The sequence below is a fragment of the Diaphorina citri genome, unplaced genomic scaffold (assembly GCF_000475195.1).
Source record: "Diaphorina citri unplaced genomic scaffold, Diaci psyllid genome assembly version 1.1 scaffold1439, whole genome shotgun sequence".
In the NCBI taxonomy this organism is placed as follows: Eukaryota; Metazoa; Arthropoda; class Insecta; order Hemiptera; family Psyllidae; genus Diaphorina; species Diaphorina citri.
Window position 1 is genome coordinate 58,126 of NW_007378865.1, and position 19,315 is coordinate 77,440.

A 19,315-nucleotide genomic window follows, 5' to 3' on the forward strand; every position below is an offset into this window, starting at 1 on the left:
TCCCAAATGTATTGTTGTGTTTCAGATTGGTGACTTTCATAGTATTAATTTAATGGAGTTTCAACTGAGCAGCAGCGAGTATTGCCAAGCCCAACACAAATAAACATTCAACCGCTCGTCAACCACTAAACATTGTGATAATTATTTTCTTTTAATTAATTTTAATTAACAAAAATAATTGCAAGAAGCCATATCGTTGTCTGTCCTAATACTGATGAGAGAACAGACGTGTTAGATAAAACCCAAGAAACTCCAACAACACTAAAAGAAGAAAGCGCGGTAGTAAGTGTTCAAACTTTTAAAAGCAATACCAGAAATAATTAAGTAAAAATCTCCAGAAGATATTTAAGGAAGAAACAGTGCGAACAACACGAGAAAATCAGGTATCTGTGTAAGTTACATCGGTCATTCATTGAACTTAAGTGTAAAATAAAACATTGGTTAAATAAAAAAGATCGGATATCATAATTGAACCTGAAAGTGTACTTAAGAAGGAATTCATCGTTACTAGCTGAATTATACCAAGGAGCATCCCTCTCATCAGGAGAGCACAGTACCACGATTGGCATTATTGAAGTCATTTTCTTAAGAAATAGTTCATCATATTATAATAAAACTACTACTAAAAAATCAAGCTTTTGCATTATAACAACTTCCGATAAAAAAGACCCATCAAAAGTTTTATTTTTTTAACGTTTTAAAATTATAATATTTTTACAATCTCTCCCTTTATAATCAAAGATAGAACCGTCTTTCCTCACCTTCAAACACAACTTTTTATACATTAATTATTTATTTAAAAAATCTAAAGTGTTCTAAGATATATATTTAAAAATCACAGTGATTAATTTTATTAATATAATAATTATTCAAATATCCTATTTATAATACCTGAGTATATTTATTTTAATTTCTTGTTGTGTGGCTTCTAATTTATAAACCGTAACTTAAAGATAAATTAATTTAATTTTTTATACGTTTTTTTTTTCTTCATTTTTCGTGTGTTGTGTGTGATTTTTTTTCTTTTCTTATTTGGTGACTCCCGGTGATGTCCAACATGAAACAAAAAGACATCAGACCAGCACCCGCTGAAATTGAATTCAAAGGTTTCAAGTTCCTTATTACGGACCGTCCTACCGATCTCACTATTCCAAACTATATTTTGGTAAGTATAGTTCCACACAATGGTTGAACGATAACTGAACAGATAGATATAGATAATGCTCACGATATTTTTATTATTTTCAACATCGCACCCTGTATACTGTGTCTACACTTGCTGTGATGGCATTCACGCTTTGTTTCGACGTTTTAAATAAAAATTTGCCATTACGAGTTCCACACAATGGTTGAACGATAACTGAACAGATAGATATACCTATGTGTAGATAATGCTCATTGCTCACGATATTTTTATTATTTCCAACATCGCACCCTGTATACTGTGTCTACACTTGCTGTGATGGCATTCACGCTTTGTTTCGACGTTTTAAATAAAAATTTGCCATTACTTATTGCTCTCTGGTGTAACAGATCTTTCAACCTAAAATAAGTAAAGGGAATTTTCCTTTTATCCTCTGTTTAAATTGTGGTGAAACTACTCCAAAGTTCGAAAGTTCTTGCGGTTTCTGCCATTGCCTAATCTATTTCGATGTGGTTGACTTTGCTGATTTGAATTGCACATGGAATCTCTGAACATTTCTGGCAACCAATAACAATAGAAACCGTAGAACCTAAGGAAATGAGATTCTTCGGTTGTTTTGTTTTTCGAGATGATTGCCGGGAAACCTTTTTGGCAGTAATTGGCCTCTACATAATCCGAAAATCTGATGAAAGTTCCTGCCACATGGCATATTGATTGTTTCAGCTTGATCTTAACGAACTAGCAAGCTCAAATCATGAAATACTGAGATTGACGTATCAGAGCTTTTCTTCATCATGGAGTTGAACGATAACTGAACAGATAGATATAGATAATGCTCACGATATTTTTATTATTTTCAACATCGCAGCCTGTATAATGTGTCTACACTTGCTGTGATGGCATTCACGCTTTGTTTCGACGTTTTAAATAAAAATTTGCCATTACACTCATTGTTATTCCGTTAAGCTGTGGGTGGTAGGTGGTATGGAGACAGCGATTGTTTTCGTCCCGACTTCGACACAGCACTTCCTTTTTGAACTTTGACCTTTTACAAATATTGTCTATCTTTCGACTTTTCAAGATAAAAGATCCCTCAGGAGAACAATAACAAAGTATACTCAGAAACTTCCTGATGTTTTATTTTTGCGAAATTATGCTTTGTATACTACGCAAGTATGCTATTGAATCCAGGCAAAGAAATTCGGCCATTTCTTTCGTTCATCTGGGCTTTTTGTACGTTGTGTGTCTTTACTTTACCAGCCCTCAGGAGAACAATAACAAAGTACTCAGAAACTTCCTGATGCTTTCTTTTTGCGAAATTATGCTTTGTATACTACGCAAGTATGCTATTGAATCCAGACAAAGAAATTCGGCCATTTCTTTCGTTCATCTGGGCTTTTTGTACGTTGTGTGTCTTTACTTTACCAATTTAAAAATACCACTCAAAGTCCTTCAGGAGAACAATAACAAAGTACTCAGAAACTTCCTGATGTTTTATTTTTGCAAAATTATGCTTTGTATACTACGCAAGTATACAAAGCATAATTTTGCAAAAATAAGTATGCTATTGAATCCAGGCAAAGAAATTCGGCCATTTCTTTCGTTCATCTGGGCTTTTTGTACGTTGTGTGTCTTTACTTTACCAATTTAAAAATACCACTCAAAGACAGATCAATTCCTTTTGAATGACTGATTAACTTTCCGAGTCTAATCAAGTGCTTACTTTGTCTTATCAGTTGGACTAATCTTGCCGACAAATCAATTCCTTTTGAATGACTGATTAACTTTCTGAGTCTAATCAAGTGCTTACTTTGTCTTATCAGTTGGACTAATCTTGCCGACAATAACAGCGGTAACTCTAATAATGGATTTATTACCTTATCTCTAGATTTTTGAAATTTCAATCTTAGTCATTCTTTCCACTCGAGATTTGAATTATCTCTGATTTTTAAGACGGCACAAACAAAGGGCTTTCATAATAATACTTCTATTTTTCCGACTAGTCTAAGTATTTTTCCCTTAGTATTGACTTCAAGTGGTGATCTATGAAAACTGAGAAATAAAATTATTCATCAGAACCTAGCTACTTATGTATTTTTCCATTTAATGACAGAGACCTTTTTGAAGAAACCGCTGTGAAAAATTTCCACTGTTCATCTAGAGACCTAGTAATGGATTTATTACCTTATCTCTAGATTTTTGAAATTTCAATCTTAGTCATTCTTTCTACTCGAGATTTGAATTATCTCTGATTTTAAAGACGGCACAAACAAAGGGCTTTCATAATAATACTTTTATTTTTCCGACTAGTCTAAGTATTTTTCCCTTAGTATTGACTTCAAGTGGTGATCTATGAAAACTGAGAAATAAAATTATTCATCAGAACCTAAGTAGCTACTTATGTATTTTTCCATTTAATGACAGAGACCTTTTTGAAGAAACCGCTGTGAAAAATTTCCACTGTTCATCTAGAGACCTATGAAATACATAATAGGTGTGTCTGAAAACATCATTTCGCTAAACTCACTATTTATACAGTTGCTAGACGAAATAAAAACTGTTCCAGAAAAACAGCAGTAATAGGTGTGTCTGAAAACATCATTTCGCTAAACTCACTATTTATACAGTTGCTAGACTAAATAAAAACTGTTCCAGAAAAACAGCAAATTCGAAGTAAACAAAAACCCTGCCCGCACATAAATTTATTTCCGCAGTTGTATTGTTCGATTAGTTGATAATATCCATTGATATAACAGTAGGGACTACACAAAGTCTGCTTGAACAGTCTAAATAAACAAAACAGTAATCATGGCTTACAGAGCCTTGATTTGCCGAACCCTAGATTACAAGACCGTGACCTTGAACCACGGGGTCAACCTTGAGAATCATTTACATCTTGCCTATCATGTAGGTTTTGTTTAGTACCCTCATTGTCATGAACGATTGTTAGTTAGTATAGGTCAACCAGGTTTGGATAAGTCCTTCTATGGGGACAGACGGACACTGACAGACGACACCGAAGCGAATACAATAGCCCGTCCACTATACCTTTTTATTACTATCGTAATAATAAAGGAAGGACGGGCTAAAAACGGAAAAAAAATGCTAATCACCTAATCAGATCGCTTATTCTAAGAGTTGAACTTAAACCGAGTTTAAACTCACTTTGTGATCCCGGACCTAAGTGAAAAGATCGATCACGTTTGGCAATAATTTCGCTTTCTGAATAAGTAAATTTAATTTGAATCTCTTTGTCGGATTTCAGGAACTGAAGAAACATCAAGTGAAAAATGTGGTCCGAGTGTGTGAGCCCACGTACAAAGTTGAAGATCTGAAAACTGAAGGCATCAATGTCAAAGATCTGGCCTATGAAGACGGTACCTCACCCTCCCCTGAGGTAAGCTTTCGCTCTCCATTCCTCTCTCCTACGCTTTCCATCCCTCTCAATGTCCTCTTTTCTTTTCTTCCCTCTCCACTTCACCTTTCTCTCACCCTCTTCCTCCATACCTCTCACGCACCCACCCTCCCCTGAAGCAAGCTTTCTCCCCCCTCTCTCCTTCGCTCTCCATCCCTCGCACTTCCTCCCTCCCTTTTTTTCTTCCCTCTCCTTTCCACCTTTCTCTCCCTTTCTTCCTCCATATCTCTCCCTCTCTTCCTTCATCCCTCCCACACATCCTTTCTCTCTCCTGTCTCTCTCACTCATTTTTCACTTCCTCTTCCCCTATTTCCCATAGGTACTTCGCTAATATAGGAAGTAACTGCAAGTGACCAATTTATATGCTTACTTAATTGAACTCATGTGCCTTATAGAACCTAGAACCTATTGAGGTAGACTATGTAGAAACTGGAAACATGAGCACATTTCACAATCTTAGGTCAGGTAACAAGCAAGTCACCTAGCAAAACTAGTTTTGGTGCGAACATATTTTCTCAAAATAACCTATGTATATTCAGTTAGTGCAGTTGATACAGACATTATTCCTAAGGTCCCTTTGCATTACCCTTGAATTCAGACTTACATACCAAAAGTCTTGGTAACATCAGATTGGGGTTAAGTGAAACTGAGCTATATTCGTTGTTAAAGCTTCTAAAATGTAGTATACTACATACTATTTTCATCTGCGGCATATATTCACCTGCTGCAGAGGAGTCCAAGTTTGAGTACCTACCGAAATATAGAGGTGCTTGCTAGAATTACTGAGGCGTATTTTTTTATCAGAAATGGTGAGAGGGTACCCAGTGATAAGGTGAAACACAAAATAAATCCCTAGCTATCATTCTTGATATGCCTTGTGATTAGTGCGCTATTAAGACCGAAAAAAGAACGTAAGTATTGTTTGGTCATTCCTGCTCCATTCAAGGCATTATTTATTTTAATTGAGAGTTATAATAGGTTAATCTTTCTTGATCTTGTTTGAACGGTTGCTTCGTTTCATAGATACGTACATATCTCGATATGCCAGTAGTTAACGTTCATTTAGAGTTCTAGCTCTAACATACACTTCCGATGTCTTGATAGTACGTAAAGGTATCTTAGGTTATCTTGTTTTCTTTTTAAACGTCTTTCTAACTTTATCTAAATTGAACCGCAGTCAAATTTCAATTTGGTCCATTCATTATAAGCATAATAAGGTGAACTAATGAATATTTAAATATACTAATTTCAAAAGAGACATCATGAATTGTCGGACATCACTCATTCTCACACTCGTTGGATTTATAACTTATCTCTCGGTAACGCAAGGAGCTGTCGTCAAAGTGAAGCAAGGTTTGGTTTCTGGAACTACCCTAACTTTACGGAACGGTAAAGTTGTGCTCACTGCCATGGCCACTTACATCTAAGTCGGTATTTGGTCTCAAGTCTCAACGCATCCCTGCCTCCATTTGATACGGTCGCTTTGTATACTCGTATATTATGTACATATGTACTTAGGTCGATATTATTTCTTTCTTTGCTTTATTTCAGAATATTCCAATAAATAATTCCATTTTAATTAATGCATTTTCTTTGTCTCATTTCAGCTGGTGGACGAATGGTTCACAGGCATTAATGCTAGCCCTTACTTACTCACTGCCATGGCCACTTACATCTAAGTTGGTATTTGGTCTCAACGCAACCCTGCCTGCATTTGATACGATCGCTTTGTATACTCGTATATTATGTACATATGTACTTAGGTCGATATTATTTCTTTTGTTGCTTTATTTCAGAATATTCCAATAAATGATTCCATTCTAATTAATGCATTTTCTTTGTCTCATTTCAGCTGGTGGACGAATGGTTCGAGTTTCTGAAGAGTGTGTTCCGTGAGGACCCCGACACCTGTGTGGCAGTTCACTGTGTAGCAGGTCTGGGGAGAGCTCCTGTCATGGTGGCCCTAGCATTGATTGAACTGGGCCTCAAGTATGAAGATGCCGTGGAGCTTATTCGACAGTGAGTATTGTCTCTTGAATGGAATAGATTTTACTGAGAATTTGGTATAAAAGAACAAAAAACATCTGTGGCGGAGTGTTCAAGAGCACTGACTCTCAACCTGGAAGTGCTGGGTTCGAATTCCGGCCAGGGCGGAAATCGTCTGACCGAAATTTCCCGTTCCTGGATAGACATGGATGTAATAGAATGTGCCTTGAAGTAATGCCAAAGCGGTTCCAAGGTACACTTGATTATAAAGATATATATATATAAAAAAAAAAAATATTTAAAACATTTGGGTCCTACTTGAATATCAGTGTTTATTGTGCTGAAACCCATTCGGGTTTCAGCATTGACCTAAGCAAATATTACACAAATTGAAGATTTCTTTAAATACCCAAAACTGGTGTTTAATGTATCGCTTTAATTAATGCTCATTTTTTCTATTTTTCAGGAAGAGGCGAGGAGCGATCAACTCGAAGCAGATTGCATTCTTAGAAAAGTATAAACCAAAATCTCGACTCAAGCTGAAAAATGGGCAGAAAAATTCGTGCTGCCTCCAGTAAAATGCTGTATGCGAAACAATAAACAAATAGACGGGAAGCCCTTGTAAAATAGTGTTCTCCTTACAATATCTTAATGCCAGGTTGTATTATTAGCACTGACTCTCAACCTGGAAGTGCTGGGTTCGAATTCCGGCCAGGGCGGAAATTGTCTGACCGAAATTTCCCGTTCCTGGATAGACACGGATGTAATAGAATGTGGCTTGAAGTAATGCCAAAGCGGTTCCAAGGTACACTCTTTTGTGATTATAAAGATATATAAAAAAAAAAAATATTTTAAACATTTGGGTCCTACTTGAATATCAGTGTTTATTGTGGTGGGTTTCAGGTCTCAGCATTGACCTAAGCAAATATTACACAAATTGAAGATTTCTTTAGATACCCAAAACTGGTGTTTAATGTATCGCTTTAATTAATGATCATTTTTTCTATTTTTCAGGAAGAGGCGAGGAGCGATCAACTCGAAGCAGATTGCATTCTTAGAAAAATATAAACCAAAATCTCGACTCAAGCTGAAAAATGGGCAGAAAAATTCGTGCTGCCTCCAGTAAAATACTGTATGCGAAACAATAAACAAATAGACGGGAAGCCCTTGTAAAATAGTGTTCTCCTTACAATATCTTAATGCCAGGTTGTATTATTAGATATGCCTTGTGATTAGTGCGCTATTAAGACCGAGAAAAGAACGTCAGTATTGTTTGGTCATTCCTGCTCCATTCAAGGCATTTATTTTAATTGAGAGTTATAATAGGTTAATCTTTCTTGATCTTGTTTGAACAACAGTAATCATGGCTTACAGAGCCTTGATTTGCCGAACCCTAGATTACAAGACCGTGACCTTGAACCACGGGGTCAACCTTGAGAATCATTTACATCTTGCCTATCATATAGGTTTTGTTTAGTACCCTCATTGTCATGAACGATTGTTAGTTAGTACCTATAGGTCAACCAGGTTTGGATAAGTCCTTCTATGGGGACAGACAGACACTGACAGACGACACCGAAGCGAATACAATAGCCCGTCCAGCAGTAATCATGGCTTACAGAGCCTTGATTTGCCGAACCCTAGATTACAAGACCGTGACCTTGTACCACGGGGTCAACCTTGAGAATCATTTACACCTTGCTTATCATGTAGGTTTTGTTTAGTACCCTCATTGTCATGAACGATTGTTAGTTAGTATAGGTCAACCAGGTTTGGATAAGTCCTTCTATGGGGACAGACGGACACTGACAGACGACACCGAAGCGAATACAATAGCCCGTCCACTATACCTTTTTATTACTATCGTAATAATAAAGGAAGGACGGGCTAAAAACCACTATACCTTTTTATTACTATCGTAATATCAAAGGAAGGACGGGCTAAAAACGGGAAAAAAATGCTAATCACCTAATCAGATTGCTTATTCTAAGAGTTGAACTTAAACCGAGTTTAAACTCACTTTGTGATCCCGGACCTAAGTACTATACCTTTTTATTACTATCGTAATAATAAAGGAAGGACGGGCTAAAAACGGGAAAAAATGCTAATCACCTAATCAGATTGCTTATTCTAAGAGTTGAACTTAAACCGAGTTTAAACTCACTTTGTGATCCCGGACCTAAGGGAAAAAAAATGCTAATCACCTAATCAGATCGCTTATTCTAAGAGTTGAACTTAAACCGAGTTTAAACTCACTTTGTGATCCCGGACCTAAGTGAAAAGATCGATCACGTTTGGCAATAATTTCGCTTTCTGAATAAGTAAATTTAATTTGAATCTCTTTGTCGGATTTCAGGAACTGAAGAAACATCAAGTGAAAAATGTGGTCCGAGTGTGTGAGCCCACGTACAAAGTTGAAGATCTGAAAACTGAAGGCATCAATGTCAAAGATCTGGCCTATGAAGACGGTACCTCACCCTCCCCTGAGGTAAGCTTTCGCTCTCCATTCCTCTCTCCTACGCTTTCCATCCCTCTCAATGTCCTCTTTTCTTTTCTTCCCTCTCCACTTCACCTTTCTCTCACCCTCTTCCTCCATACCTCTCACGCACCCACCCTCCCCTGAAGCAAGCTTTCTCCCCCCTCTCTCCTTCGCTCTCCATCCCTCGCACTTCCTCCCTCCCTTTTTTTCTTCCCTCTCCTTTCCACCTTTCTCTCCCTTTCTTCCTCCATACCTCTCCCTCTCCTCCTACATCCTTTATCACAATTTTTAACCCCTTATCAGTTACCAGTCATTTTATATCAGTGTTCAGTTTAAAGCTCGGTCCTTAACTTCGAAATAAAATCGGAGGAATTTCCTGGGCAGAACTAACCTATCCTAACCTCAGTTTTATATAGAATCAGGAAAATATAGATAGGTAAGTAGGTAGTTAATTATATTAGACAGCTGTCTGTCTAACTCGAATTTTCAGCCGTGAAATTCAAAAATTGAGAAGTTAGAGCCCAAGTCTCATGATCACTTTGGTTAAGCGACGTTGAGTGGGGCGGATAATGAAATGAGCCTGAGTGACAATTGTTTAGTCACCCATAATGGAAATACGACCCTGGGATGAGTCTAAATAAGGTGTGTAGGTATTTTCTCATCTTACAGGATGAGGAAGTAAGTAATATAATAGGTATGACAACTTGTATTATTTATTTACATAAATACGTGAATACCTATGTACATAAATATATTACCTACTTGTAGTACTTGAATATAGTTAATCTAGTATTTCTTATCTTAAATGTTATCTCATTCTCCTTCCCATCGACTTTTCATTGCTTATCTATTCTTGGTACTTGAATATAGTTAATCTAGTATTTCTTATCTTAAATGTTATCTCATTCTCCTTCCCATCGACTTTTCATTGCTTATCTATTCTTACTTTCTTTTCTTCCCTTGAGAATCTTCAGATATTCCCAACAGGGCCATAAACTCGATCGGAGTTTCTTTTCTTAACGAATCAATCATTGACCTTTTCTCCCTTTATCCCTTGAGAATCTTCAGATATTCCCAACAGGGCCATAAACTCGATCGGAGTTTCTTTTCTTAACGAATCAATCATTGACCTTTTCTCGTATGGCATAGGTAACTGTTTTCTTAGCTTCTCAAAAAGAAAATTGAAGAACTGGTAATATTGTTAGGAAAAACTAATGCTACCTTATGGGTACAGGTAGAGGGAATTGAAGTTGGCTCGTACCTTGTGTGTTTCCTATATTCCAATAATACATTCGTATAGGTAACTATTTCATTTTATACACGTGTGTATAGATTCAATATAGCCCATCCCACTATCCGCTCATACCTATGCAGTAACTTAGTGCCAGTAAGTAGTCTACGCCATTCCCTGCACCATACCATAAAGTTTATCATCTGCCTCAGTACTACATTCGAAGAGGATTATACCAAGGTGCTTGCTAGAATTACTGAGACGTATTTTTTATCAGAAATGGTGAGAGGGTACCCAGTGATAAGGTGAAACACAAAATAAATCCCTAGCTATCATTCTTGATATGCCTTGTGAGGTGACGAGCCTTCAAAAATGGTCCTACATTTCTACATGGTCAATAGAAAATTGATGCATTTAGTACCTATTTAGTAGATACCTATGTAAGAGACAGATGTTTATCGTGGTAATTTACAAAGAAAACATTCAAAATAATTTGTTATTTTTTTTTTTTTTTTTTTTTTTTTTTTTTTTTTTTTTTTATAACCTTTTAGTGACGAGCCTTCAAAAATGGTCCTACATTTCTACATGGTCAACAGAAAATTGATGCATTTAGTATTTAGTATATATGTAAGAGACAGATGTTTATCGTGGTAATTTACAAAGGAAACATTCAAAATACTTTTGTTATTGTTTTTTTAGGTCTATTTCATCGAGCTATATCTATGAGTGGTACCTCATTATGTCCATGGACTCTAGCTGAAAATCTGCCGGAAAAGACCAAAATCATCGCCAATCAATTGGGTTGTCCTGTCGAGTGTAATGAGAAAATGGTCGAATGTTTGAGATCCAGACCAGCTGCGTTAATTGCAGATGCTGTCAGACTGATTTTTTTGCTTTTTAGTTGTTTAGTTAGTAGCCAGCTCTTAATACTCAGGTTCAGTTCAATGTTTCACACAGCACACTTCTAATCTTATTCTGATCTATATTTTTGTCAACTCTTAACAGGTCACCATGGTCTTTTTTTTACACACAAAGGTTGATTTTTTGGGCCTCTGGTCTGGTCAGTTGTGCTTAGGAACCTTTCAGCATACGCCAATAAGTTCTTGAATAACTTGAATTCTATACTCAGTCTTGAAAACACAGGTACATTATATTCACAATAATTTAAACCATATTATTGCTGAAAGTTACCTTTGTACACACTGAGTTTACATTTGGCATACAATGAATGTTCTCAGAAGATTTTTACACCAAAGAATGTGTTCTTTGATATTTTAATTTTGCCCTGAAAATCAGTCTTTGTATTTATTCAAAATTTCATTTTTATTCATCTTTCCTTTGTTTTTTGCCTTCATGAATAAAGTTATCTCTAGAAGTAATTGGTAGTATAAGTACATAGTTATGTTGGTAAGGATGTGTTCGGACCATTATAGAAACGAAAGAATTAGAAGAAAATTGTTATTCTTATCTGATAGGAAATGACATAAATTGCCTTTTGAAAGAGTAAAGGAGAGATGAACTGATAGCACTTCACTTCGTGAGATGGTGAGAGATAAAATTTAAAGTTGAAGCCTTTCCTCCCACTCTCTCTCCCTTTACTAGTAATAAAATGAGTTTTCTATAGATTTTTTGAACTAGTAAGACCTCGTTTTGTATTGCGGTTGTTCTATACTACAACATAACTCTATGTCAATTTAGAAGAAGAAAATCACTTCTACTAGAATTTAAAATTCTAAGGCAGGTTAGGCAAATGAAATGTACAAACTATCTAAGGTAGGTACTACACTACACATTACATATATACTCGTACATCTAGTATGTAAATTCTTTAGGAATTATCTCGTTTTCACCAGCAATCTCTTCCTATTCCATCATTTTCAAAATTCACACACACACTACAGAGAAAGTAAAGATTTAGCATACTGCCCATTTGTGTACATACTAGTTTTTTTGCTATTGAAATGGGGGTCTTTTCTGACGAAATTCCGGTGTGCGGAGGCCAGTATGTAAGACCATTGCACTCCTAAGGTAGGCCAAGAAGGAGGTACCCGAATTCCAAATTGAACTTGTGAGGAAATAATCCTCGGAGATAAGTCCTGGATGACCGGCGAGATTTTGCTTACGGGGTCGGGGACAAAAGGAGGAAAACCATGTATCTATATCTGTCTGTCTGTCTGTCTGTCTGTGTGTGTGTATGTGTGTGTGGTGGGTGTGGTAAGCTGATGTGTGTGTGTGTGTGGTGGTCCCGTACAAAGGAGGGGACACACAAAGGTTGATTTTTTGGGCCTCTGGTCTGGTCAGTTGTGCTAAGGAACCTTTCAGCATACGCCAATAAGTTCTTGAATAACTTGAATTCTATACTGACCCCCGTATGTATGAAATCTAAAGATAAACTTAAGTTTAACTTAAGACGAACAATGTTGCCAATTTCATGTCATTTCTTGAGTATGTGTGTGTGGTGGGTGTGGTAAGCTGATGTGTGTGTGTGTGTGGTGGTCCCGTACAAAGGAGGGGTCAACCACTAGTTTAGTATCATAATAGAGATTTTTTGCAACCAAAATTAGCGTTCCGTTAACTGAACTCTTTAACTTTATTTGACGAAAACTCATTTCCACGCTTGTGGGTAGATATTCCTTGACCTTTTGGCCTTTATTGTGCACTGGCACTATTGTACATTTGCATTACATCCTATTTACATTTACTTTCTATTACTACAGTATAGCGAGCTATACTTACTAGTAATGAAAGTATTGCAATCGGTCCAAATTTTCAAAATCGGGAAATGGTTGTAAAGATTTTAGTGAACGGAACGCTAATTACTTGTTCTTTACAGCTCCCTCGATCAGGAGATCAGAGTAAACTCCTGGACGTTATTGTTTACATTCATGGAGGAGCTTTCATGTTTGGCCAGGGATTCAGATACAAGCCTTTCCCTTTGATTGAACAACAAGACGTGGTTTATGTTGAGTTTAACTACCGTCTTGGACCTTTAGGTAACCAGAACTCAGTCTTGAAAACACAGGCACATTATATTCACAATAATTTAAACCATATTATTGCTAAAAGTTACCTTTGTACACACTGAGTTTACATTTGGCATACAACGAATGTTCTCAGAAGATTTTTACACCAAAGAATGTGTTCTTTGATATTTTAATTTTGCCCTGAAAATCAGTCTTTGTATTTATTCAAATTTTAATCCATGAATTTCCTATTGAATAGAAATCAAAAAATAGACGCCAACTATTTTCCCTTTGCGAGATCCTCTTAGCTGTAACTATTGTAGGTCCCAAGATGAAAGATGTTTGCATTTTTCAGATTATACATTTTTGTTTCAGTTTAATCTACTTCCTTATTAGAGAGGTAGGTGTTCGAATTATTAGATAAATCCTTTGATTTTTTTAAAAAAATGCTCTCACCTCACATTTTTGTACTTTAACGATATACAAACTTTCAATTGCAATAAAGTGCACCATGATTTACCTATGAATTTCACCCTGTCTACGTCAAGACTTGTGTATATTTACAATAAAAGTTCAATGAACCAGAACTTTAGTCACTTATTGTTTAATGCTTTTCTGCCATATACCAAGTCGAGTATTTTGGTTCTGAGGTAACTGCACTCAAGTCTAGGGCTTTGCGGTCTTTTGCAAAAGGCAATACAGGACCAGATATTTCTCAGGAACCGCCTCGCGAGGGAATTTTTAGAGAATACATATCCCAGAGTGTTCCTAGACAACATATAGATTCAACTCGTCGATCGACGGCGGGTCTACTATGTGTGGACACAGCTTCAACACCTGAGGAAAATCCAGCTTTCTAGTTACGAGATGAATTCTGTTTAAATTGGTCTACATCGCGGACGATATTGAATGGTAGACGAATTTTTATTCATCTTTCCTTTTGTAGTGGCCGGTTGATATTGGGAAAGGAAATAGCCATTCGATTCTTTCAGTTTTGAAAATGTAAAAGTTCTTACAATAAAATTATTCATCTTTCACGATACTCTATGTCTTTTCATATATAACATCTTTGTTTTTTGCCTTCATGAATAAAGTTATCTCTAGAAGTAATTGGTAGTATAAGTACATAGTTATGTTGGTAGGGATGTGTTCGGACCATTATAGTAACGAAAGAATTAGAAGAAAATTGTTATTTTTATCTGATAGGAAATGACATAAATTGCCTTTTGAAAGAGTAAAGGAGAGATGAACTGATAGCACTTCATGAGATCGTGAGAGATAAAATTTAAAGTTGTAGCCTTTCCTCCCACTCTCTCTCCCTTTACTAGTAATAAAATGAGTTTTCTATAGAGTTTTTGAACTAGTAAGACCTCGTTTTGTATTTCGGTTGTTCTATACTACAACATAACTCTATGTCAATTTAGAAGAAGAAAATCACTTCTACTAGAATTTGAAATTCTAAGGCAGGTTAGGCAAATGAAATGTACAAACTATCTAAGGTACTACACTACACATTACATATATACTCGTACATCTAGTATGTAAATTCTTTAGGAATTATCTCGTTTTCACCAGCAATCTCTTCCACAAAAGAGTTTTCCGGAGTTTTCCGGAAAACGGTTTGAGATAAAGACAAACGGTTTTCACAGGATTGTTGTGCTTTCCAAGAGCTATCCAAAACCGTTTTGGCTATTCCTATTTGGTAATGCCTAGACTTTTCATCATTAACACGCTTACGTTGATAGTGCCGAGACATTATCTTACTGAAAAATAGGTATATAAAATCATAATGTGCAGCTGTTAGGTAGGTAGGTAGGTAGGTAGGCATTTAGAGAGTGTAGCCGGTTTATTAAACATTGGAAACTCTAGAATTTCAAGTCTTTCTGAGGAAAAATCATAATGTCCAGTTAGGTAGGTAGATAGGTAGGCATTTAGAGAGTGTAGCCGGTTTATTAAACATTGGAAACTCTAGAATTTCAAGTCTTTCTGAGGCTCCCGTGTCCCCGTCAAAGGTAAATAATAAAAGAACTGACCTAACGTTTTTGTTGTACCTACTTACCTATATATTGGTACCTAGGTACGTTTTTTCATGATAAAAGAGGTAATGGTTACCTGTATGATCCTTTACAAAAGATGCTTAGAAAGGTATATTTATTAATTGATTCTGTTTCAGGTGTCAGCCATAATGACGATACTCAGTATATCATCACCACATTTAGAAATTCATTCCTGCAAAATACAACTCAGGATGAACAGAAGACATCGGTTCTCTTAACCTCCTTATGGGCTTCCTTTGCTAAAACCGGGTACAGTACCTAATAAATAGAGATTCCATTCATAGTCATAATCAAGGCTTTTCCAAATCTTCCATAATACCATTTTCCTTTTTCCTGAAAATAGGAATCGCGTTATTCCACTAATATTTTATTCCTACAAATGAGGGTACTTAGCTTGTGTTTCTGTAATCAACAATAGACAATACTGTCATAATCTTTTTGTTTTTGTTTTTTTTTTTTCGTTTTTTCATGATAAAAGAGGTAATGGTTACCTGTATGATCCTTTACAAAAGATGCCTAGAAAAGTATATTTATTAATTGATTCTGTTTCAGGTGTCAGCCATAATGACGATACTCAATATATCATCACCACATTTAGAAATTCATTCCTGCAAAATACAACTGAGGATGAACAGAAGACATCGGTTCTCTTAACCTCCTTATGGGCTTCCTTTGCTAAAACCGGGTAAAGTACCTAATAAATAATAGAGATTCCATTCATAGGCATAATCAAGGCTTTTCCAAATCTTCCATAATAATGTAACCATTTTCCTTTTTCCTGGAAATACGAATCGCGTTATTCCACTAATATTTTATTCCTACAAATGAGGGTACATTAGCTTGTGTTTCTGTAATCAACAATACACAATACTGTCATAATCTTTTTTTTTTTCGTTGGAAGTGCACACTGTAAGATTTATGGATACGTAAAGTTTAACTAAGAAAATAATAGCTTCTTACTAATGTTTTGCGTTGGAAGTGCACACTGTAAGATTTATGGATACGTAAAGTTTAACTAAGAAAATAATAGCTTCTTACTAATGTTTTGGTTTTCAGGAAACCTCACATTTCAAGCTGGAAGCCCGTGACTCCCAACTCATTCAACTATCTGCAGATAGATTCCGGAGATAATTACAGACTCGTTGAGAATGCTGCTGAAATAGGATCCAGATCCTTCTGGGATTCTCTGCCCTTTGATGAGAAGAATCTGTGGAAACCCGACGCATGAGCATATCTTCATTTGATGGGTCTTCCTCTGACGTCGAAATCTGCCTTTGACAATATTGGACAGAATAAAGTAGGCACCTTTTCTACTTTACGTTCACACTTTACAGGATTACTTTGACAACTCCAATGAGTTGAATTGGTCCCTCTTCCTTGTCCACATAGAGTGTGATGGAGGAAATATAAAGGATGGTAATGGTATAACACAAGGAACGAGCCGGGCACTCACGACAGATTTTGTGCAAGATGATCTTGCAAAACCTGACGTAAGTGGCCGGCCTAATGTAGCAGCTATTCCATTTCTTCAAGAAAAACCTGATAAAGAAGCACTTTTTACATTATTTAACAGGTATTACCACGGCAGGTCTTCAACCTTCACACGGGTATATAAAACAAAACAGGTTTAGTGTCTCGTCATCATCGGAAAACATTATTTAACAGGTATTACCACGGCAGGTCTTCAACCTTCACACGGGTATATAAAACAAAACAGGTTTAGTGTCTCGTCATCATCGACCGACGCATGAGCATATCTTCATTTGATGGGTCTTCCTCTGACGTCGAAATCTGCCTTTGACAATATTGGACAGAATAAAGTAGGCACATTTTCTACATTACGTTCACACTTTACAGGATTACTTTGACAACTCCAATGAGTTGAATTGGTCCCTCTTTCTTGTCCACATAGAGTGTGATGGAGGAAATATAAAGGATGGTAATGGTATAACACAAGGAACGAGCCTAAGGCCGGGCACTCACGACAGATTTTGTGCAAGATGATCTTGCACTTTTCTACTTTACGTTCACACTTTACAGGATTACTTTGACAACTCCAATGAGTTGAATTGGTCCCTCTTCCTTGTCCACATAGCGTGTGATGGGGGAAATATAAAGGATGGTAATGGTATAACACAAGGAACGAGCCTAAGGCCGGGCACTCACGACAGATTTTGTGCAAGATGATCTTGCATTGGACAGAATAAAGTAGGCACCTTTACTACTTTACGTTCACACTTTACAGGATTACTTTGACAACTCCAATGAGTTGAATTGGTCCCTCTTTCTTGTCCACATAGAGTGTGATGGAGGAAATATAAAGGATGGTAATGGTATAACACAAGGAACGAGCCTAAGGCCGGGCACTCACGACAGATTTTGTGCAAGATGATCTTGCAAAACTTGACGTAAGTGGCCGGCCTAATGTAGCAGCTATTCCATTTCTTCAAGAAAAACCTGATAAAGAAGCACTTTTTACATTATTTAACAGGTATTACCACGGCAGGTCTTCAACCTTCACACGGGTATATAAAACAAAACAGGTTTAGTGTCTCGTCATCATCGATTCTTAATGATCAATTCCTATTTGGTAATGCCTAGACTTTTCATCATTAACACGCTTACGTTGATCGTGCCGAGACATTATCTTACTGAAAAATAGGTATAGAAACGGACCGGACCTTTTTTTGTGGACTATACTGGTATGCACTACCCACCAAGCCACCCTGTCACATGGGCAGAACCTTTGATAGAGGGAACTGAACGCAGGTCTTGCTGTCCCGAAATAAAAAAAAGGACAGCATGGGAGAAAGCCAGCAGTTTCGAGATGAACGAACCTTGTCTGTTTAGGAAAATTCGCACTGAAGGGGAATCGAACCCGAGATCTAGCGCTTACCAGGCAGGCGCTCTACCGGACTATACTGGTATGCACTACCCATCAAGCCACCCTGTCACATGGGCCGAACCTTTGATAGAGGGAACTGAACGCAGGTCTTGCTGTCTCGAAATAGAGAAAAAAGGAGGACAGCATGGGAGAAAGCCAGCAGTTTCGAGATGAACGAACCTTGTCTCTTTAGGAAAATTCGGCACTTAAGGGGAATCGAACCCGAGATCTAGAGCTTACCAGGCAGGCGCTCTACCCTCCCAGCTAAGTAGGCTGGCTCCAGAAATTTGAGATTCTGAGCTCAAATTGGTTCCATAAATCCATATCCATACGATGTAGGTGTATTTAAAATCCACGAGTTCAAAATTTGGTTCTCGCGGAGCAAAGTTAATGTGATCACCGTTTGACCTTTCCAATATCAGTATAGAAACGGACCGGACCTTTTTTTGTGGACTATACGGGTATGCACTACCCACCAAGCCACCCTGTCACATGGGCCGAACCTTTGATAGAGGGAACTAAACGCAGGTCTTGCTGTCTCGAAATAGAGAAAAAAGGAGGACAGCATGGGAGAAAGCCAGCAGTTTTGAGATGAACGAACCTTGTCTGTTTAGGAAAATTCGCACTGAAGGGGAATCGAACCCGAGATCTAGCGCTTACCAGGCAGGCGCTCTACCCTCCCAGCTAAGTAGACTGGCTCCAGAAATTTGAGATTCTGAGCTCAAATTGGTTCCATAAATCCATATCCATACGATGTAGGTGTATTTAAAATCCCAGCTAAATAGGCTGGCTCCAGAAATTTGAGATTCTGAGCTCAAATTGGTTCCATAAATCCATATCCATATGATGTAGGTGTATTTAAAATCCACGAGTTCAAAATTTGGTTCTGGCTGAGCAAAGTTAATGTGATCACCGTTTGACCTTTCCAATATCATGTGTGTGGTGGGTGTGGTAGGCTGATGTGTGTGTGTGGTGGTCCCGTACAAAGGACGGGTCAACCACTAGTTTAGTATAATAATAGAGATTTTTTGCAACCAAAATTAGCGTTCCGTTAACTGAACTCTTTAACTTTATTTGACGAAAACTCATTTCCACGCTTGTGCAGAAACTAGTTTTCGTTAAATAACGTCAAAGATTTCAGTGAACGGAACGCTAA

General features: G+C 37.1%; 2 protein-coding genes and 1 long non-coding RNA gene across 4 annotated transcripts in view; all 3 read left to right on the forward strand.

Moving 5' to 3' along the window:
* LOC103515892 (protein tyrosine phosphatase type IVA 1) overlaps positions 1-19,315 on the forward strand; it is a 26,291-nt gene continuing 6,976 nt past the window's right edge. Inside the window, exons 1-4 of one of the 2 annotated variants that reach the window (XR_003393341.1) lie at positions 1-1,165; positions 4,410-4,541; positions 6,412-6,578; positions 7,560-7,753. Coding sequence is in view for 1 of the 2 variants with exons in the window: in XM_008480836.3 (XP_008479058.1) it covers positions 1,049-1,165; positions 4,410-4,541; positions 6,412-6,578; positions 7,012-7,123 (528 nt within the window). In the remaining variant the exon portion in view is untranslated. Of the gene's footprint in view, positions 1,166-4,409; positions 4,542-6,411; positions 6,579-7,011; positions 7,205-7,559; positions 7,754-19,315 lie in introns of those variants that run through there. The other variant, XM_008480836.3, reaches the window with a different exon arrangement.
* LOC113470201 lies at positions 5,328-5,959 on the forward strand. The gene is made up of 2 exons (XR_003393342.1): positions 5,328-5,470; positions 5,815-5,959. It is a non-coding gene; the product is annotated as an uncharacterized LOC113470201 (long non-coding RNA).
* The window catches only part of LOC103515895 (venom carboxylesterase-6), a 25,986-nt gene continuing 14,826 nt past the window's right edge, over positions 8,156-19,315 (forward strand). The window contains exons 1-4 of the mRNA XM_026828457.1: positions 8,156-8,254; positions 8,902-9,033; positions 10,468-10,495; positions 10,955-11,142. Of these exons, the coding sequence (XP_026684258.1) occupies positions 8,156-8,254; positions 8,902-9,033; positions 10,468-10,495; positions 10,955-11,142 (447 nt within the window). The remainder of the gene's footprint in view (positions 8,255-8,901; positions 9,034-10,467; positions 10,496-10,954; positions 11,143-19,315) is intronic.